This window comes from Tiliqua scincoides, chromosome 4 (genome assembly GCF_035046505.1).
Source record: "Tiliqua scincoides isolate rTilSci1 chromosome 4, rTilSci1.hap2, whole genome shotgun sequence".
In the NCBI taxonomy this organism is placed as follows: Eukaryota; Metazoa; Chordata; class Lepidosauria; order Squamata; family Scincidae; genus Tiliqua; species Tiliqua scincoides.
The window spans coordinates 215,395,327-215,417,540 of NC_089824.1; the positions used below are offsets into that span (position 1 = coordinate 215,395,327).

The 22,214-nt window shown below is 41.8% G+C and overlaps 1 protein-coding gene across 3 annotated transcripts in view; it reads left to right on the forward strand.

The window, feature by feature from the left end:
* OSBPL2 (oxysterol binding protein like 2) overlaps nucleotides 1-22,214 on the forward strand; it is an 89,580-nt gene that overhangs the window by 61,600 nt on the left and 5,766 nt on the right. For 2 of the 3 annotated variants that reach the window (XM_066623563.1, XM_066623562.1), the window contains 10 exons: nucleotides 3,536-3,671; nucleotides 5,121-5,196; nucleotides 8,502-8,636; nucleotides 11,098-11,195; nucleotides 12,820-13,002; nucleotides 14,891-14,998; nucleotides 15,262-15,351; nucleotides 16,875-16,998; nucleotides 18,494-18,613; nucleotides 21,884-22,007. In XM_066623563.1, coding sequence (XP_066479660.1) covers nucleotides 3,536-3,671; nucleotides 5,121-5,196; nucleotides 8,502-8,636; nucleotides 11,098-11,195; nucleotides 12,820-13,002; nucleotides 14,891-14,998; nucleotides 15,262-15,351; nucleotides 16,875-16,998; nucleotides 18,494-18,613; nucleotides 21,884-22,007 — 1,194 coding nt within the window. The remainder of the gene's footprint in view (nucleotides 1-3,535; nucleotides 3,672-5,120; nucleotides 5,197-8,501; nucleotides 8,637-11,097; nucleotides 11,196-12,819; nucleotides 13,003-14,890; nucleotides 14,999-15,261; nucleotides 15,352-16,874; nucleotides 16,999-18,493; nucleotides 18,614-21,883; nucleotides 22,008-22,214) is intronic. The other variant, XM_066623564.1, reaches the window with a different exon arrangement.

A 22,214-nucleotide genomic window follows, 5' to 3' on the forward strand; every position in this document is an offset into this window, starting at 1 on the left:
GTCCCTCCCTCCTAGCAGACAAATGTATTGAACCCTATGGAAAGCCTCACAGTCGCGTTTACTCACAAGTAAGCAAACGTGCCTTGGCTGGTGGTCAGACCAGGCAAAGGAGAATGTGAAGCCACCAGAATGGTCCTGTTCTGATGGAACTGGAGCTCAACAAATGCTCCAGAAGGCACCCCCCCCACACACACACACACACTAAAAAGGATCAAAACAGAGGCTTCAGCTGATAAGGTGAACTTTTTTGAGACTTGCAAAGCCAGGTGTATCCTGACAGTGATCTAAACCAGAAGTTCTTAAATTAAACTGAACACTGGTTAGGGCTGAAAACCTTACTGATTTTGGAGGGGGGTGTTATTGTGGAGGCTACAGAGGAAATTCACTTGGTGGAACAGGGCTAGCTTCTGCTTATTTAATTATGTGATTTTAATTATTTATACTTATTTATTTTAATTTGCCTGATGATGTCACTTCCACCATGACATCACTTCTGGTGGGTCTTGGACAGATTGTCATTCCAGAAAGTGGGTTCCAGTGCTAAAAGTTTGAGAACTGCTGCAATAAGGTGTTAGTAAGTTGACACCCTGGGAGGGGATGTGACACCACTAGTGACTAAAATCACTAAAATCACAATTTGGAACAATAACACCATCATGTTATATATCAATCAATGCGTAATTTCATGCAGAATGTGTTCTATCTTTGTTCTATCAAAAGGTACAGCCAAAAACCAGTGGAGGTGGAGTAATGGTACATCACCATGCCTACCACCTGGGGTTTTGCCCCACCCACTGCATGGGGGGGTGATGGGCTGGCATCCCGCACCGGGTGACGCGAACCCTAGTGATGCCACTGCCTCGATCACCTTCATATATGTGGTCCGTCTAAGTGGAAGGTCATTAAGCGACACATGCCTGTAGTACAAATAGGCCTTCTATTGCTGCTTTTATGTTGGTCTTCTTACATCTTTTAACTGCTTCTGTATCATTTCAATGGTTTTATTTAAATGTTTTTCATTAACTACAATTATCTTTTATCATTGTACACTGCCTTGAGCATGTGAAAAGCAGCTGTATGGAAATCTTTTAAATAAATGAATGTGTGGGCATAGTGCTCTTTCTTTTGTTTTTTTAATGGATTAAGTCCTTTAGTACATTCATACAGTTATGCCTCAGTTCTCTGTGGCTACCTGCCTAACTTTTTAAATTTGTATGTGTACATAATTCAGTTTTCCAGATTCATCTTTAATAATCTGCTGGAGTATGCAGACTTGTGGAGGTATTCATGAATTCCTTAGAATGGGCAGAAGATTATCTGTGGAAAAGCTTTTCCCTGAATGACACAGTTCTAGAAAGCCTTATCTTGTCGCTCTTGTAATGGCATGCACATGCCTAACTGCTCCGTTCGGTAGCACATAGGACACCATTTCACACATGAGCATATCCATGCTGTGTTTGTGCTGCCTTGATTTTAAGTTCCTGCCATGCCTATTGAGACTAGTCAGCCTAGGTTGGCCTCTCAGGGTGAAACTAGATCAGGGCGATCCAACTTCTAACAGCTGGAGGGCCACACAACTCTGGTGTTACCTCCCCCTGAGTGCGCAGATGCAGAAGTAATTGGCAGTGATGTGATGACATTGCCGCCAATTACTTCTGGGTTCTGAGCCACTGAAGTCACTTGGTAGGCTCAGGTGGCAGGAAGTGGCAGTGGGTGTGGCATGGTTTTTCTGTCTCCTTGATGCAGCGTTCCAGTTTCTCCTTCTCCAAAGGAGAAGCTGGAATAGCATGGTAGGGAAATTGAAAAGCTGCTGAAGCATGAGGAGCCAGTAATCAGTGGCTACAGCAGGGTTTTCAGGGGCTGCTGAAAAGGGTCCTATCAACCACATGTTGGATCACCCTGAACTAGATGTTGTACAGAATATATAGTGTAGAATGGTTTGTGGGGTGTGTGTGTTAAAATAGCAGCAGGGGGTGCACAAAATGGAACAGAACTGCACTGGGTACAGGGGAGCTTCAGGACTTGTCCCTGCTGTGGTTGCAATTGTGTCCCCATCCACCCCACATTATTTTTTTTGGAAAAAAAAAGCTTCAGTTCAAAACCAATGGATTATTATTATTTTTTTCTGAATCATGTGTATGACTGCATCAGGTCAGAACCATTGAGGTGCCAGAGTCCTAAAGCTTCTGCTTTTACTTGTTCCCTGCCATTTTGCTATCTTTTGAAAACTAAACAAAGAGCAGCATTCCATGTTGCACATTCTGTAGAATGTGTACTTTGACTCTTAATTGAGCTCTGGTCCTTGGAGCCCCCACTATGGCATCATTGTCAGCTAGCAACTCTTCAGCCAGGTGATAGATGAGTGCCAAATGACAGTATTGGGGCATTCACCTGTCGCTTGTTTGTGTTGGCGCCTCTGTGTCTTTTCAGATTCCAGGTAAATTGCTGATTCCAGGTAAAAGGTGTCAGATGGCTGATACTGACAAAGAGCAAAGTTCTGTGGCTTTTACCCAGAGGGGGAGGGGGTTGTGGTTTAATTGGTTGTGTAGTTTGATGATGATGCTGTTTGCTAATGCAGCTATGAAGGAATATATTCATAGGTACTTTCATTTTGGAACAATATCACTTACATTGATACAGTCAAAATATGCTTTTGGTGTAGAGAATACTTTTGAGAAAGCACAGCAAATATATACAGTATAAAAGTGCTGTTTTATGAAAGGTATTTGAAAACAAAAATACATTTCTGATTTTTCTAGATTTCAGGCAATTGTGTTAAAATTTTACTTGCTCACATTATCCATCATTATTTTTAGTGAATAACATGATTCCTTCTTATGTTTATGGTTTTCAAGAAAGGGGTGTGTTTCTCGTGCACCTCACTGAATAAAAAGAAAAAAATTTCCTATTATTATTATTATTATTATTAACAGTATTTATATACCGCTTTTCAACTAGAAGTTCACAAAGCGGTTTACAGAGAAAAATCAAATAACTAAATAGCTCCATGTCCCAAAAGGGCTCACAATCTAAAAAGATGCAAATGAATACCATCAGACAGCCACTAGAACAGACAGTGCTGGGGTGAGGTGGGCCAGTTACTCTCCCCCTGCTAAAAAAAGGAGCACCCACTTGAAAAAGTGCCTCTTACCCAATTAGCAGGGGTAGGTTCCTAGACTGTATCTAGCCCATGCTCTGGTATGTTTAAGTCATTCTAGCCTATGGCAAACCAGCTGAAGAGGTAACATTAAGCCTGCCTCCAAGGCCCATCCCACACTTAACAGAGGTCTGTTGGCACTGCCTAAGAGTTCTGTGAGCTGGAGATTAACAGACCCCTGCAGACTTCAGAAACTGTTTGTAATTTCCAATATCTATTGCATTCAAGTCTGTTAAACTGAGGATTCACTGAACTTAGTTGTTAAAAACTTCTTGTTGTCTTTGGTCCTTGCTTTTCCTAGTAGTGTTGCTAATGTTATGCCAAAACTATAGAATCCCTGTGGTTCCTTAAAGATAAATTGTGTTTTTATTTACACAGGCTTCGATTCTGATCATTCTTCAGGGGAATTTTCAGAAGCAGTCCATAAAGTTGATGTGGATCCCCACCAAATTAATAGGACTGGAAGACACAGTGGCGATGGGCCAGTGCAAGAGAATGGAATCAAGAAGCACAGGTATATTCTGTAGTGTAGACTGAGCATTGATTCCTGTTCAGTTCATGCTAAGTATGGTGTCAAGCTGTCATTGTGTTTTCTGTTGAGGATCCATTCCTCTCTAGAGAGTAGTGATTTGATACCCACACTTGAAGTGTATCTATTTGCTCATTTCTTAGGAAAGAAGGTTTAAAGGCTGCTATCCTACAAATTACAGAATTGCCTTTTAGAATTATGACAGACTGAAAGCAGATGCTGGGATGATTCCAGGCAGGCCCATAGCCAGATACTGTATTTTTATTGTGTTTAAGATGCTGTTAATTGTCTTTGTAAAAGACATATTTCAGAGACATGTAAAACCATGAAAAGAACAAAACAAAGCACAGTTATTGGTAACTGTAGATTTTAGGAGTCCATCTTCCAGAACAATATGGGGGTAGGGGAGCAATAGCTGTATAGGGGACATCCTATGTCAATATAAAGCAGCAAACAGTAGTCTATATTTAAAGTTCTTATTAAATAAATTTTGTCGAGGCGTAAATTCCTCTGTATTTCTTTGCCTGATCAATGATTGGTGGCTACCCTGAATGTTTTAATTTTGTTTTCTTGTTGGATTGTTTATGCCAATAAAGGTGGAATGAATGAATGAATTAAATAAATTCTATGGAGGAGTCTAACCTTGTTAGGTGGAGGTAACTATTATGGCAACCTAATGAAGTCCCTGAAATTAGGCGATCTTGCTGTATGAACTGGCTCAGAGTGACCTTGCCTACTTCCCCGACTTTAATTCACAAAGGGTGATATCGGCATTCTGATCTATCTCGTTCAAGTAGCCTTGTTCAGCTTCTTTTCAATGTTGGGACTTTATCTGTGTTCTCCGTACTTAAGGCTAACCCTGTGTATGTTTTACTTGGAAATAAGAAGTCACACTTCTTTGAAGAGTTTTTAATTTCAAGTAAATATACCTGGGAACACAATCTTGGAATTGTTTCCTATGGATTTCCTCTGGATGTGTTCAGAATCATATGTAATAACAACTTGCATCTGTATAGTGCTTTTGAATGTTTCATTTGCTTCATTTATGTTGCTGTGTGTGCATGCGTGCTTTGAGACTGAGAGGGAATAGCTTGCAAGGCTATTAGTGAGTTCATGGCAGAGATGGAATTAAAATTGGGGACTTTCTGGTTTGTAATTCAGTCTCCTAGCTGCTCTGCTGTACCACTGTCATGTACTTCACTGGCTAGAAAATTATCATTGTTGCAAAGCTCAGATGAAGGTAGAAAATGCTTGAATCTTTGGGAACATTGAGAGTTTTGTAATATGGGTCATACCTGCACCTTACCTCATAAAGAGATGCTGCTGTTTATAAAGAGTGTAGGGTAATACTGGAATAGAAGTGACCATTATAGATAGATTTTATAGAAAAATGTCGGTTGGCAGCATTAACCTGTTGATTTTTTTTCCCAACAGAGCATCATTACCTGCGCCAATGTTTACTCGGAGTGATTTCAGTGTCTGGAGTATATTAAAAAAGTGCATTGGACTGGTGAGTTAGTGACTTGGGGCAGTGTTGCTTGCCTGATTCTTTTTTGTTCAATGACCAGTTCCCAACCTGTGGTCCGCGAGACCCTGAGAAGCGGTCTCAGGAAAAAACATTACTTTTCATCACTTCCAGTCTCTGAGCAAGCCAGTCCCCCATGGACCACCAGAGAGGGAGGAGAACAGACCGCCTGCAGCTGGCAGCAAAAGCAGCAAACCACAAATCTTCTCTATTAATAATAAATCTCTAATAAATCTTTTCTAATTACAGGCAGCCCGCATTCTCTGCAGGTTCGGTACCAGTGGATTTCTCCATCTGTCCCCGAACCTGTGGTGTGGGTCAGCCTGGAGCCTGCAAAGGTGAGGGGAGCTGTGCTCATCTCAAATCCGGAGGCTCTTCTGAAGCCCGCAGAGCCCGTGTGCGTCTGCCTATGACCTCTGCAGGCTTCAGAAGAGCCTCTGAACCGACCAGAGCTTAGCTCCAAACAGGTTCAGGGGAGTGAGAACTGCAGGTTTTCTAATACCTGCGGCTTTCCTTATCCATGAAGGTATCGGGAACGGAACCCCTGTGGATAATGAGGGTTGCCTGTATTACAAATCTAAATATATTTTTTGTGTGGGGGGTTGCATGTGGTCCATGACAATTCCAGTTTTTGCCTCAGTGGTCCGTGGGAACCACTGGGTTAAATGATGCATGATAATGTGAGGAAAAATATCAAGTTGCACAGGCAAGTAGAAATCTCAAAATAGTTTAAATACTGTTATGGAACATCACCCAGAGGGAAGATGGGAGCAAAATCGATTGGTTTTATTGTCCACAATAATTAAAAAGTACCATAAAACTTTTATTTCTCTCTGCTCTGGTACTGAGAAGCTGTGGTGGCTTTGTAAATTAAATTGTTCAATTCTGAATCTGCTGGTGGTGCTGGTTCAGCAACCTGAACTACTGTACTGTAAGTTTAATTGGTTCTTAATAATGTGATATCTGACATTTTGTCTGAACTGCTTCCTTCATATCACTGCTCATCTTATTCAAAAATTAGTCCCAACTAAAACAAAATGTATTCCTAGTCTGTTCTAGCATTGTTAGACCAAGCTGAATTGTTTTGGCAAGTATTGCAGTTGTGCTATAAAATGTGTATTTGAGAGCTGCTTTTAGAAGCTACTTCTGGTGTTTAGATATCATCAGCCATTTGACAAATTCCTTCATTAATCTTAAAATAGCAGAGGAATATATTGTGCTTTTTCCCCTGGGGGCTGGGGATAAGAATAAGGATAAGTACAGTTTGGCTGTACTTGTCGTAAGAGGCGACTAAACAGCCACCAGGTAGATGGGACTCGTCAGCCTGGGAAGGCAGCTCATCTGAGAGAAGAAAAACTCTGATCCCAAACCTCCACTGCCTTGTGGCTACATCCAGTTATGGAAAAGGCTTCAGGAGTCAACCTCGAGGCAAAATCCGGAGCCGGAGTCCCTGAGGCAGTTCGTGGCTGAACACAGTCACGTTCTGGCAACTCCTGCGACGCCGCTGGAACCAACCGTATTGGCTTCTGCCTTTCCATTGGACCATTCCAGCGATGTGGAGAGGGGGGAGTTGCTGCATGGGTAACAGCCTATCCTCCATACCTACTTTACCCAGGCTTCGCGCACTGGAGAGGACACTCTGTTCCAGAACCACCATTCAGAGCATGACACCATAGTCTTCCGAGACTGAAGGATGCCAACAATATTGTGCTTTAGTGGGAAACTTCAGTTTATTCTGCACAGGTGTCTGTCTTGTTCTCCCCACTTAAACTTTTTTTGGTAAAATTTCAAGGTGTTAGTGACTATATTTGGAGTTTTTTCCTCTTCCCCCCCCCACTTCTTTTGGGGGGGAAAAATTAAATTTCAAACCTGTTTCTTGAACTTTTATTTCTGTTTGGTTGATGGGCATGATATAAATTAAATAGTTTAATGTGATCTTTTCCATTAAGCAGCGATCTGATGCCATTTCTTGGGATGTACTTGCACATTATTTTTAGAATGTCATTGCAGTTATATTCTCATAACTCACCTGTCACTGTGGATCAGTTATTGTTAATTGCCTGTTGTGACATTAGCTAGAAAGTTTTTGCTGCCACGTTGAAACTGAATAGGTGAATTTCATTTTTATTTAATGGTTGTTTTGTTGCTTCCACAAGTTTCCTATAGCTTAATGTGATAAAGACTCTTCAAATTCCATTTTTTTCCTCAGACTCAAAATTTGGGATCTGCCAAATTTTGCTCTTATATCCTAGTTGCCACCCACCCCCTCATTATGTTATGATATTGTCTTCTCTCCTGTTCATCACTTGATAGGTTCTAAAACAGTGGTTCCCAAATTCCTACAGGGACATTGGGAACCAGTGAGTGTTCGCGTGGGCAGGGAGGGGGCAGCAACAGTGCTGCAGAGATCTCAGTGCTGTCACTGCCAAGGGTTTTTTTTACTTACGTGGGGGGAAACGCTGGCCTCCAGAGGGGGCTGCAAGCCTCCAGGAACCTGCAGATCTCCTCTGTGGCTGCTGTAAACAGCGCTTATCTCTGATCTAAAGCTACTTTCTGCTTTCTCTGAAAACTTTAGATCATAGCTTTAGATTGTAAAGGGTTTTGTAAACAAGCTGCAGAGGAGATCAGAGGGGCTGTGAGCCTCTAGGACCCAACAGGAGGCAAGTGCTGCCCCCCATGTAAGTAAAAAAGCCCATTGGCAGTGGTAGCACTGCGATCTCTGCAGCACTGTTGCTGCCATTGGAGCAGGATCAGTCCCTTTAAGGGGGGATGCCCTGCTTCTGGTTCCCCTGATGGGTCGTGACCTGCCAGTTTGGGAACCACTGTTCTAAAACACTGTTTGAGGTTCGCTGCCCTAGATAATTTGAATGGAAGTACCTTTAAAGCTAAGGACTGAATCTTGTATGTTGCAAATGGAGCATAAGAATTACCATACTGGGTGAGGGCAAAGAGCCCTCTAGCTCTGTATTCTTACAAGACCCAAAAGCAGCTTACTGTTCAGGTAGCAAAATCAATTAAACAGCATGATACAAATTTGCCAGGGCTGGGGGTTCCTCTCTTATGGAGCAAGAAACATCCTTACTGGTGTGCAAAAGTAATTGTTCAAATTATTTTAACTAATTATGTCCTTCATTTGTCTGCTGCTTAGGTGGCAGTCTGGGAGTAAAAATAATGCACAAAGTCTCATAACATTTTTTTGCCATGCTTTAACTTTTATTTTAAGCTGGATAAGCTTCTATTTGGAGCCTGTCTTCAAATTTCTTGTATGTTCTTTCTCTCTCATTGTTTAGGAACTGTCTAAGATCACAATGCCCATTGCTTTCAATGAGCCCCTGAGCTTTCTTCAAAGGTTAACAGAATATATGGAACACACATACCTCATTAATAAAGCATGCAGTCATTCAAACCCTCTAGAAAGAATGCAAGTAAGTAGTGATTGCAGTCTTTTCTAAGGTTGGATGTTGTATATCTCCCCTACTTCCTCAAAGTGTGTGTGGTAAGATGATTACTTGTTTAAAGAGCTGTGGAAGCACAGGAAACCTACATGAATTCCCAGTAGATATTACCAGTTTCTTTGCTTGACAACTAGCCCAAGTCTCTGAAGAAGTAGGAGGCAGCCTTGTGCTCAGGTGCATCAATTTGGAATGTAGCAGTGCAGACATAACTGCTTTTCAAAATCTGTGTAAATTCTAGTATATTTGTGCAAAAAGTAATATCCTGAGCGCAACAAAATGTCCTCAAATTTCACAAGGGGGGCATTGTTTGAAAGCACCTCTGTGTAATATTGTCATCCTAATTTAAAAGTTTACATGCAATCTTAAATTGGGTGTTTTCAAATCATTCCTCCCTTAAGTTGTTATTACTTATTTGTATCTCACTTTGTCACAGAGAAGGATACTCAAGACAACTATAGTGATACCAGGGTAGGGCTGGGAAAATTCAAATTCACCTTGTGAATCAAAGCTTTTCCCCCTTAGAGCGTATGGAACATACATACAACATGTCAAGTTCATATGTGTTTGATTTATTCTTCCTCTCACCACAACATGAGGTTAGTACCATGTTCCAAACTCTTCCTTCTCTCAGCTGAGGGTCTGCTTTATCTGACAAACTTCAGGCTGAGTTACCTGAGGTTGGACATGGAAGACACCTTCTTCTTGCTGTTCTCCCTCACTCACTCAAGTTTTTTTCTCCCCAGATTGCATTTTGCATGGGTAAGACTGCAGAGACAGGGAAGAAGATTGCTCTTTTGGTTAAAGCAGTGGTTTCCCTAACTTTTTCAACTGGTGGCTCACTTGACCTATTGGGCCATTGTCTGTGGCTACCCATTAGGGCTGTATATATGTATGTGTATGTATGTATTAAATTGTATATGTATGGAACCTTTATTGGCATTAAAAACAGCAGCAGCATCCCAAGCAAAAATGCATACACAGCTAAGATAAACCCACACTTTAGAAATTGTACAGTAATAAGTCATTAGATCAGATACACAAACAATTCCAGCCGATTCAACCACAGTGCAATCAGCATGGCTATAATTGAAATCACCTCTCTGGGGCTTAGAACAGCAAGGTCAAAGGTAGCTACATTTTCAAGTTTCTCCCTCTCCTCCAGTGATAAGAAGATGTGGAGAACACCCACATCAGCCTGACTGCTGAAGTTCACATGCATAGAAGCAAGAAACAGATGACGTGGGGCTTGATGTAAAGGGCAGGAAAGAAACACATACTCCAGCATTTCCACACACTTCATTCCACAGGGGCAGAGTCTCCCAGATTTAGGTATACATATACCGACCTATCAACAGGACTGAGGGGATGGCATTGCGTCTTGCTAGCATTAAGGCTCTCCTTGCCTGTGTATATAGGTGGTATAAATAAGATGCTGTCTATATATTGTATAGGGTGGCAGGTTTTCATGAGTGTTCTGCATCAACCCTGGCTGGTTTCTGGGGCTCCTTGGGGAGCCATGGCTCATAGTTTAGAAACCACTGGGTTAAAGCAAGGTAGGTTTATTTTATAACATCAGGAAAAGGTTTATTGGAGATAAAAATGGAGAAAGGGGAATAAACAGACACACAAGCAATCAAATTCTATATTTGAGATCAGATGCAAAGTTTAAAACAGGTTTTAACTCAAACATCCCAGACTGGAAAAAAGTGTACTTATAGTCAGCAGTTAGCAGTATCCTTTCTCCTTGACTGCAGTGGGAAGTGACAGCTTAGGGAATTACCCATGTCTTGCTAGGATAGCACCAGCATTCCTTCTCACTTCAAACCCTCTAGAAAGAATCCCACAGCTAGGCCCATCAGCAGTCTTTTGTTGTATTTGGGCAACTCAAACCTTGATAGGCTGGTTTGAAATGAACAGACCTTCAAATTTCCCTCTTTCCAGTTAGGTGGGATGAATGGTCCAGTGACCAAATGTGAGCTAAACCCAGCAGGAATCCAGGAGAATGTTGGTTGAGGCTGTTGTTTTCCCAGAAATACTAGTCAATCATGGGACTCCAATATAAATTTGAGGGCGATGCAACTTGTGATATGTGACCAGGGCTCTGGGCAGAATGGAGGATGTAATAAGCTGATTTCTTGGTTAGCTTTAGTGTACTTAGTGTCACAGTTGAGTTGCTGTTACTGGTCCAGAAGTCATCAGACTGAACTATTAATCCATCTCTGGATTAAGCTTCAGTTTGTTCTTCCTCATGCTTTGTAAAACTACTTCTAGACACTAATTTTGAACTTCTGGAATTGGATGATGGAAATGAAAACTGGCATTTAACTCAGCTTTAGCCTGTGTGTCTATGAATGCTTGTAATGAAGTGTTTGTCGATTCACGGCTATCCTCTGTTTTATGTGAAGACTCTTTACTTTGATGCATCCTGCAGGCTGTTGCTGCTTTTGCTGTTTCTGCTGTAGCCTCTCAGTGGGAGAGAACTGGCAAACCATTTAATCCTCTACTTGGAGAAACATATGAATTAATCAGGTGAGAACATGATAATTGTGGGTGTGTCATTTTTGTTTTGGGATGCCACCCCTCTTAGTGACTTTGGTTACACTCATGTATATTCTGCCTTTCTCCCACACCAAAGGGACTCAAGGTGGCTAACAATATCAACATAAAATGAAACAATATATATTTAAAACGATTAAAACATTAAAACACCCAGGATCACTGCAATTAAAATGTAAGTCCCAGGGGACTTATATTCCCAGGGGAAGGAAATTCCATAAATGAGGCGCCACCACCTAGAAGGCCCTAGTTCTAGCCACCACCCCTTCACCTCTACTGATGGTGGCGCAGTTAGAAGGGTCCCCCTCTGATGATCTGAGAGGAGGGTAGGATTATATGGAGGAAGGCAGTCCCTCAAAAAGCCTGGACCCAAACCGTATAGGACTTTAAAGGTCAAACTAGCAACTTGAATTCAGCCTGGAAATGAACTGGCAGATAGTGTAGCTGCTGAAGCAGTTATTTTGCCTGCTATATACATGCAGTTTGTTCTTCGTTAATGTGAACTACCTCAAATGCATTTTGGACTACACACTTAATAATAATAATAATAATAATAATAATAAAAAATAACTACTAGGTATTTATATACCGCCTTTCTGGTCATTGGATTACTCCTCTGACTTTATTCAAGGCGGTTTACATAGGCAGGCGTTTCTAAATCTCTCAAGGGGATTTTACAATCATAGAGGTTCTCTCTTTCAAGAACCAACATTTCAGAATGGATCTTCCTGATCATTTCTGGCCTCCAGTTCTCCCACGCAGGCTGACAAGCAGCTCCATCTCTCACATGGAGAGCAGCCAAGACACTTCTTGCTCACACCAAGAGCAGGTGGAATCACTTAGCTCGGCTTGTCAGCTGCTTCAAGGTCTCGCCATTCTCAGCCGTTCAGGGAGCTGCCGTTGTCCTCGAACTGGCGACCTTCTGATATCTTCAGGCTAACGGAGGCTCTACCCTCTAGACCAGACCTCCTGCCCACTTACCTGAAAGTAAACACCATTAAATACAATGGGACCTACTTCTGAGTAAATGTGTATAGGATTTCATTATTGGTCACCTTGTTGGTGATAATGTTACAATTTTACTTCTTATCTACTTGGCAATCATAGTACAGGCATGCCCTGGTATCTGCTGGGGTTCTGTTTTGGAACCCACCTACAGTTAACTAAAACCACTGATACCAGGGAATGGCCCCTCACTCTCTGGGGCTTCCCTGGGCCTCCTAATGCCTTATAAGGCATTTAAAACTCACTTCTGGTTTCTCTATGAAACTGGAAGTCACTTTTTTACACTAAGGCTTAGTTTGAGCTTGGCAGAGGCCGCGGATGGATGTGCAAGGCCTCTGCTGGACTTAGTAGGAGGTGAGGAGAGCAGTGCTCTCCTCTGGAGGAGGCACAGTGGTCCCAATCTGTGGATAAATGAATCTGTGGATACGCCCCCCCCCACTGAGAGGCTCACTAATGAGTGACAAGTAAAGGAGTGGAGAGGGTGAGTGTCTCTTCTATTTCACTAGAAGGGTGACTTAGACAGCAGTAATTCAGGACTGATCTTATGTTTCCCCCATTTCTATTGATTGTCTCTTTTCTTATTCATTTCTAGGGAGGATTTAGGTTTTAGGTTTATTTCTGAACAGGTCAGTCATCACCCACCTATCAGTGCATTTTATTCAGAAGGCTTAAACCAGGACTTCATTTTTCATGGATCAATTTATCCTAAGCTGAAATTCTGGGGGAAGAGTGTGGAAGCAGAGCCCCGGGGGACAATAACGCTGGAGCTTTTAAAGTAAGTCCAATTTTTCTAGCTATTTGTTTCTTCCTGAAACTATCCTAAGTACATAAAGTGTGTTGATTTTTTTTCTCCTGGATAGTGTGTTGATTTTTTTTCTCCTGGATAATGTGAACAGTTGAATGCTTATCTAATGTATGTTTCTTTGGGGTGGTCTGTTGTGTACTTATGCACAAATACTGTATGAATTCATTGAGGCTTTTTGGAGGGATGCCATGTTATGCCTACTACACTTGGGCCACCCCCCAAACTGGCAGTTGACATTTGCTGAAACAAAAAAAAATGTTGAACAGTTGGGTGGTGTTTCTTGAAAAGCTCAGAAATATGGATGTTGCTATTTTTATTTCTTTGCGCTGCATTTTATAGACTTTTATAAGTCTAGTAGTTTGCCTTTCTAAATATCAATAATAAAATGGATTGCACAAATGGGTAAGTCATGAGCCAGGGCTAAAACATTAAAGATACTAAACTGAGATGCTTATTCCATATAAAAAACATTTTTTAAAAAGAGTTGTTAACAGTAGGGGCTTCTGCCTGATTTCCCCCACCCCCAATTCCTTGTTTTCTGGTAGCCTTCTCCTGCACTTCATCCCACCTGTGCTGAGGGGATCCTAACCTTCAGGAGTGGCTTGAGGAAGTGTAGAAGGCTGCAATGGGGGGCAGGGGAGGGATTAGGAAAATTCTCTTGTGCAACTTTAGAGAGTAAGTGGGCGGACCTTCCACAAGTTGGTTCCAACAGCAGACCTAGCAGAGCACACTGAGGCTTTTCTGAATATGGATATCAAGAGCAGCTACTTGAGTGACCATGTTGCTATGTCTGCTTGCTTGGAAGCCTCAGCAACTTGCCCTTGTACTTAAGCAGTTCAGCTTTCCATGCACACCAGCACAATAAATAAATGGCATGTGAATCCTGCTGTGATTGACAGGAGTAGGAAGTTTACTACCCTCAGAAGGGTGAACCCTCAGGGAAAATCTCCCACCACTTTTGGCTGGCAAGCGATACTGGGATACATGCAGGCACAGAATTGGCACTGCTGGAGGAGGAACTAGTTCAGCTTTTGCCATGAAGAAACCCACAGATTAGACTGACCACGGTTATGAATTCCATGTGCTTGAAACTCATGGATGCCTTTCCCATGGAATAACTGCACATCTGCACATATTGACTTGATCCCATCTCCCACTGATATTAATTGGGGTTGGAAAATGGTCTTATGGAAAATGGTCTTATGATCTTAAATGAATCGTCTTCTGTGTTGCATCTAGTTGCACTCTCAGACAGTCTGTTCTTACCTCCTGCTCTACACTATACTATACTATGGCACAGCCGTTGTTGTTTTATCCAGTATACTGATAATTCACTCAATATACTGTGCTGCATGTCTGGATCTAGAGAGAAAATTGGTTGTGACTTTGAGCGAGATACTGCCAGTCTGGCTCTCTAGGGCACACAAATGCACAATCTTAAATGTGAGTGTAGTACATTTGCCATTCTTTCTTATCTGGATAGCACTTGTTCTATATAAGTGCTGTAAGCATAGAATCAGCTTGGATCACTTTTAAAAAATATGAGTAGAAGTGATACCTTGCATTCACATAACAGTGCAGTTATGTGCAAGTTATTAAAATAACTTTTACAGTTAGACAATGCAAGTTATTTTACTAACTTTAAATTTCCTTTAATAGCTTTCTAACCTCCCTTCCATTCGTTTTGCACGAGCGTGCACGTATTGCACCCTCCAAAGTCACAGGGTGAATATTTCAAAGGACGTTGCACAAACAAGGTTCATCAGAAGATTATTTGAAGGGGTTAAAATTTATGTACCCCTATTTTGGTTCTTCATTTAATTGTTCTGTGATATGATTTCCCCCCCTTGTTTCACAGATATGGTGAGGCTTACACATGGACTAATCCTACCTGTTGTGTACATAACATAATTATTGGCAAGCTCTGGATAGAACAATATGGGACAGTAGAAATCATAAATCACAGGTAATCTTTTAAGGAAATAAATATTCTTAATTTGCATCAGAGAAACTTCTGGGGGTTTAGAATGTCCAACATAGGGGAAAAGGTGGGGCGGAGAACAGGGCATTTATCACCATGGGATGTATAAAACATTGTGGAGATTCAGCACTGAGGCTCTAGCTTTTCAAGCCATTTCTGCCCAATGTTGCATATTTGCAACAGGGACCAAATAGGTTCACCTGTGGGCCAGGCAAAAATGGGTTAACTAGTTTACCTTTTTTTTGTAGTACTGGAGATAAATGTATCCTAAACTTTAAGCCATGTGGACTGTTTGGTAAAGAGCTTCACAGAATAGAGGGCTACGTTCAAGACAAAAAGTAAGTAGAATATCTGAGCATATGTTCACTGCTTAATTTTCTTTACCTTACTCTAGTTTTGATCCGTTATGAGCTAAGACTGTGTGTAGATGTACCTGCCTACAGGAACCTGTGTGACTTTTTTGCCGTAGAGTAAGCTCTGTGAAGTGTTTGGTCCTATAATGACAGACATATGTGGCTCTGAAGGCAGTACTGATCTGAATAGGCTTTTGGCATTTTGAAATAATAATTTCAGGCACTTCTAACAAATTAATCAGATTACACATTTATTTTACATAGATTACATATACCTTTTCTTATAAAAAGCCAATAATGTTTTTTTCTTAAAACACTGATGTAAATTGGGAAGGGGAAGTTGCTTCTGATTGTCATAAGGGTCATCTGGTTGGCACTCTTCAAATGTAGCTTCCCATGGAAACAAGAACCAGTTGCTTCTAAACTGGATTTCTTTGAGGAAGGTTGTATCTCTGACCACAGAAAAATGTAGCTCTGCAGTGAGCTCACCATTCTAACTGTCTACACACACACTGAGTTGCAGCTAGCAGTTCTCTCAACTTTTTGCTTTTTGGATTCTTTTTCCTTTTTACATAAGTGGAAAATCTAAATACTCTGTTAATACATATTCTGTTCGTTTAGCTTAAAGCATAATCTTAGTTCTTGTTACTAGGATACCATCCTATTCTACCTAGATGTAAAATAAATACATGTTTTTCTAGCAAAACTGCAGTTCCCATGTTCTTAATGTGTCTTCTTGTCATTTCAAAATATTATCAATCAAGCGGCAAGAGTCACCAAGCCTGATCAAGCAGATAACCCTTTATTTTTAAAACAGGGTTGTAGTGGAAAAATGTTTCCCTGACCTAGTAGTCAATTTTGGGAATGAATGCTCTGCTTTTCCACATTGTACAGTTACACTTTGGCAAATGGTGTCTCAAAAAAAGAAGAAGACAATAACATGTTTTTTGTGCCACTGGATGGTGTGATCTTAAGATAGAACTCTGCCCAAACAGCATCCTAAGTTTTATTAACGAATATGCCACTTTTCAACAAAAAAGAAAATTTCACAGATCAGTTTACATAGCCCAGGAGATGTGAGAAGTATTCGCCCTCCAAAAGGGGTTTACAGTTTTAAAAAGACACACTGGTTACTGAGGTTGAATGTAGACAGTTGTTATCCCCCTTGCCATATATGAGAACCACCCTTTCAAAGGTGCCTCTTTGCCAGGAATTCACTCTCTATCTCTCGTAATACAGAGGGTCCTTCCCATGTCATGTCATTTCTCAGCCCTATTCCCATCATTAGTGGGGGAAAAGGAGAAATGCTCAGTTGGATGATAGCAATTGAGCAATCCGGGACATTACAGCAGGGAATTCCACACAGGGAATGCCATTTTCAGCAGCCCCAGTTTGAGAGTAATGTGCTGTTCATAGATAGGTCTGAATTTCATCTTGTCTGGGATTTAATTAAGTTTAGAAAGTTTGCAGAAACCGAATTCACATGAAATATTTTTTTCAATCAACAGTAAGAAGAAACTTTCAGTAATCTATGGAAAATGGACAGAATGCTTGTGGTGTTGTGATCCTTTCACTTATGAAAACTACAAGAAAAATGAAAGAAGAGGTGGGGATCAAAGGAAACCAAAGCCGGTAACTTTTTGTTTATGTTGTACTGGTGAGAGGAGGAATACACCCTGTCCATCTTAAGGAAAATGTCATCTGAAAAGGGAACATTAGGAAGAATTAAATAGATGTGATAATACGCTCTCCAGATTGTTGTTTATTCTGAGACAAGGATCCAAATACCACTTTTGCAGTTTTTGTGAACTTCCATTGATTTCAGTACGAGGTGAAAAGCACTCAGTATCTTTCTGGAATGAACCCTGGGGAGAGATCTTGGATGATATTTAGCTGCTGCTGTTAGGGAGATTGTTTCACATCTTACAGTCTTCCAGTGTGTAAGATGGGGATGGTGTAGAGTGGTGCCATCTTTCGAGCCAGAAAGCTGTAAATTAAGATGTTCTCTTAAGCTCGTACATCTTTTTCAAACTTTTATAGAGCCTGTAATGGACTCCTTCTGTGAACGATCAGAAGTTTTCATTTTGCCTTCTACTTGCTTTCTATGGTGCTGATTGCAAATTTCCAAACATTGAGGTCTAAATGTGTAAAATACTAAAAAGCAAATCTTCCTTTCTGATGAGTTTGTGTTTTTGGGGAATTGCTAGTTGTAAATCTGATGTTTAATGAAAGAGTATTTTTTCTTACTATAGCAAGTCCTATGAATAATTGTGCTATAATTAGATTCCTTGGTATGGGGAGAGATAATTTTGAGAAATTGCTCAAAACCATCCAAGTTGAATAATAACTTTTAAAAATAAACTTCTCAGTACTTGGGAGTGTAGTAAGCAATTGCTGCTTTGTGTGCTGCAGCTGCTGCAGCCTAGGGATTTTGTGATATGTTTGGCCCTGTATGATTTGTTCAGGACCCTTCTGCTTTTTCCCTCGCAAAAGGTCTCCAGGCAGCATGAATAACCATTGTTATTACTTCAGCAGCACTATAGCAAATGTTCTAGATTCAGTCTAGAACAAAGGCACCTGAGGGGGGGACATGATTTAGACATACAGAATTATTCAGGGGATGGACAAAGTGGATAGGGAGATGTTCTTTTCCCTCTCACACCTCACCAGAACCAGGGAACGTCCACTAAAATTGAATGTTGGGAGAGTCAGGACAAACAAAAGAAAACATCTCTTTACCCAGCATGTAATTAGTCTGTGGAACTTCTTGCCTGAGGCATCTGGTGGGCCACTGAGATACAGGAAGCTGGACTAGATGGACCTTTGGCCTGATCCAGCAGGGCTGTTCTTAAGGGGACAAACTCAGGGAGATAGAGAATTTGCTTAGGACATTATCCAGGAAGCCATGGCTAAAGGGCATGTTTCAGAGAAAGGGGATTTTTGACCTGTGGCCCTTGGAGAGAAAGTATATTTCCTGTGATGAAAGATTTAGAAGAAGGCATAAAACAGGAACTGAAGCAGCTAAGTCACAACACTGGTGAGAGTGAAGTGTGAGAGTGTGTGAAGTCCTAAAAAGGGGAGTTGAGGATTGCAGATCTTACTATGAACTATTATTGCTTTGTGTCAGAATGATGATGCTGAAAATGATGAAGCTGATGATATGCCAGAGACCCAAGAGACGGTGCAAGTCATACCTGGCAGTAAGCTGCTTTGGAGGATCAGCTCTAGGCCACCAAATTCATCCCAGGTAAGTTCCTCAATAGCTGTTGTATTGCTGGAAAGGTTGCGCAATGGAACAGGAATCGAGACTGGGTTCAAGTACACATTAGGTATAGGCACACTGGAACAGAACTTCAAGTTCTGAACTTAGAACTGGAAAAGAACTTCATAAGTGTTTCTTCTCAAATATTTTTACTATTGTTCCAAGCTCTATAGCATCCTCCTCTAGACTGTAGGTGTTTACCCAAGTTGTGGAGATTTGTGACAAGTGATTAATTAACTTTTTTCCCCTGGAATGTAGTTGGGTACTGGATTTGAACATCATAATTCTCTCAAACAACACTGACATTTTAATGATGCTTGCTTCAAAACTTTTCTTTTTAAACAAACTTTAAACCATGGGTGCATAGGATGTAAGATGGATGTTACACAGCATTTATCTTGAACTGTAAATGCATCTGCCATTCATTCTGTGCCATGCGGTCCTGTAGTAGCATGTCATTTATTGTCTATATCAGCACCAACCATTGTTGGGCATCATAACATTGTAAGATTGGAGCACCTGAAATCATCACTTTTATATTTGTAAAGGCAGCCTCTTGATTACTAGAATTAGAATATGTTGGCTTTAGTCATAGGTTTAGTGGTGGTAACTTTCTTGAGTGGTTTTGCAAGCATAACTGAAGGAGTTTACCACTGTTTATTTTAATCATTTTCATCCTGTGCTTTCCGCTCCTGATTGGGAGGCACTTCAGGCGGCTAACAGTGCAAACTTTAAAACAGTGAAATAACCAAATAGCAATAAATCAAGAATACCAAAAATACCATTTCTAAGTTCTGTTTATGTTGGTACTTTAGCTTTCTGATGTCATTTGTTTTCTCTGAACATTGCTGTGTCCTCTGTTTGGTGATTCCTCAAGAATTCCATTTCTTTTTGGTGGAAAACACATTGTTCCCTTGACTAGGTTCTCACTCACATTTCAGATTTAGAACAAAGGTCAATATGTTGTTGTGTTCGTTTGCTGATGTAACCTATTCAGGCATGCCCCTGTATCTGCAGACGATCCATTCCAGGGACTCCCCCTCGAATACAGAAACTGGATACAGAGAATCCTGTCTCCGCAGCCCTCACATGCCCATTAACGTTATTTAAATTCGAGGCGGTCCTGGGCTTTTCCCAGCCCAGGACAACCTCTGTGCCCTCCTGACCCAGAAGTAATTGCAGTGATATCATAGCCCTTTGAAGGGGAAGGAAGAAGGCAGATCTGGCTGCGATGGAGCCTTTTGCACTGCTTCTAAGGCTCCATTGGAGTGTTTTGGGGCCACTGGAAGTGGTGCCTAGCACAGAGGCAAGCACCATTTTCCAGGAGGTGAGCAGTGCTGCCCTCCTGGGCGCCACTTCCAGTGGCACCAAGCGCTCCAGTGAAGCCTTTCACACCACTTAGAAGCAGCGCAAAGGCTCTGTCTGAGCTAAAGAAGCGGAGTGCATCTTCTCTGAAATCTGAGGAGGTGCATGCCACTTCCCACTGCATCTGATGGCCACCTCCTCTCCTCCCCTTTATTTAAAGAGAGAAGGGCCAAGAGTGGTGCAGGAGCGCAGCCACTCTCGGCACGGTTCTCCATGGGTCTGAGCACTGCCCCCTCTCCTCCCCTTTAAAGAAAAGGAGGGAATGGGGCAGCCCTCAGAGCAGTGTGGAATTGCACCATCAGTGGCTGCGCTCCTGCAGACACTCTTGGTGTGGTTCCTGGCACCAGGAACCAGGGGACCAGGGGCACCAGGGGGTGAGAGTGTCGCTGTGCTGCCCCCTGAAGTGCAGCGCCTGGGGCATTTGCGTCCCTTGCACCCCTCTGGGTACGGCACTGATTTAAATGTTTACTGAACTGAAGATGTTCTTGCTTTACAGCAGTTAACTTCTGCTTCCTGTTAACCTCAATCTAATTTTTTCAAGCGATCAGGCTGCCATAAGCTTATATGCTTATATCGACCTGTAAAGCAAGAACATCTTCAGTCTGGTAAGCATTTAAATAATGTTAATGGGCATACAGGGGTTGTCCCCGCAGAAATGCAGATAATTGAAACTGTGGGTGTATGATATGGGGGCCTGCCTGTATTAAATTGTAATTCATAAAGATTATGTCTTACCATGTATAGGTTTTGTCACTTTTTATGAAAGATCTTATCAAAAATTACTTGAGGCATCGAACTTGGTGAATATTTTGCCTTCTTCAGTTTTGGGGAGGAGTTCCTCAAGCATTAGAAGACTATATTTTTTTCAAACTACAGATTTAAGGGCACAAGCCAAAGCAGCCCTTAAGCAGGCACCAGTCCCTTGTGCTAGCCTCTGAGTGTCACGAACATGCCGTAAAGCATGTTCGCAGCACAGTGGGAGTTGGGGAGGCTGGCACAAGCATATGTGCCAGTCTCCCCACGTTGGATCCAGGCCTGGCAAAGATATGTTTACACTGCCAGTGCTTCACCAGCCCAGGGATTTGGGGAGAGCATTTCAGGGCAGAGATGGGCTGGTGGGTGGACCAGACTCAGGATAGGGGTGGGACTAGGATCTGGCACTTAGGCTGTATCCTAACACCCCTCCTGAGCAGCCCAGCCTTACACCAGGCTGCTTGTATCTGTGCCACCTATTTCAGTGGCGTAGAGCTCTTGGGGTGGCTGCCACACAACATGGGGTAAGGGGAAATAATTCTCTTTACTCTGAATTGTGCTGTAGCCAGCCCCAACCCTGCGCTGGATTCAGCGCAGACTAACTGACCTGCCTGTTCCTGGCTGTGGCAATATCCTGGCAGATAAGATACTACGGTTAAAAGAAAGTGGTTAGCGAGTTCATGACAGAGGCAGGATTTCAACTGGGCACTTCATGGATCGTACTCAGTGCTTGCTGTTATGATTGAAGAATCACTGTACTAATTCTGGTCTTTTTTGTTGCTGTTGCTTGTGTGGCCAAAAACATGAGTTCTTATCAAAGCATTCAGTGTTATCCAACGTGGGCCCAAATCCTGACTTTCCAGCACTGGTATAGCTTTGCCAGGGGCATATGCTGCATCCTGCAGTTGGGTGGCACTCACGGACACCTCCTCAAAATAAGGGAATGTTTGTTCCCTTACTTCGGAGCTTCGTTGCCCTTATGTTGGTGCTTGAAAGTGGGTTAGGATTGCGCCCTTAGAGGGTGAAACTTACATACTGTATACAGCGGTGGTGGTGACTACCATGGCAGACCTTTTATAGGACACTCAGACCTCTCTGTAGGCTGACAACCTGTTCTTGTTCTTGTTTTTGCTTAAGATGTACAATTTCACCAGTTTTGCTGTCAGTCTCAATGAACTAGAACAGGGCATGGAAGAAGTATTGGCTCCCACTGACTGTCGTCTGCGGCCAGACATCAGACATATGGAGAATGGAGAGATAGGTATGTATTGGGGAGGATGAGGTAGTGCTTTTATTCTGTCATCTTGCATGCATGTTCTCTTGATCACTTAGAACATAAAAGTGAATGGCAGAATTGGCCTATCATAATTTTATGCTCCCACATACTAACCACTTTATACTTAAGAAACATAAGGTATCAAATATTAGAATTAAAGTACTTCTACAAAAAGTAAAATACTGTGAACCA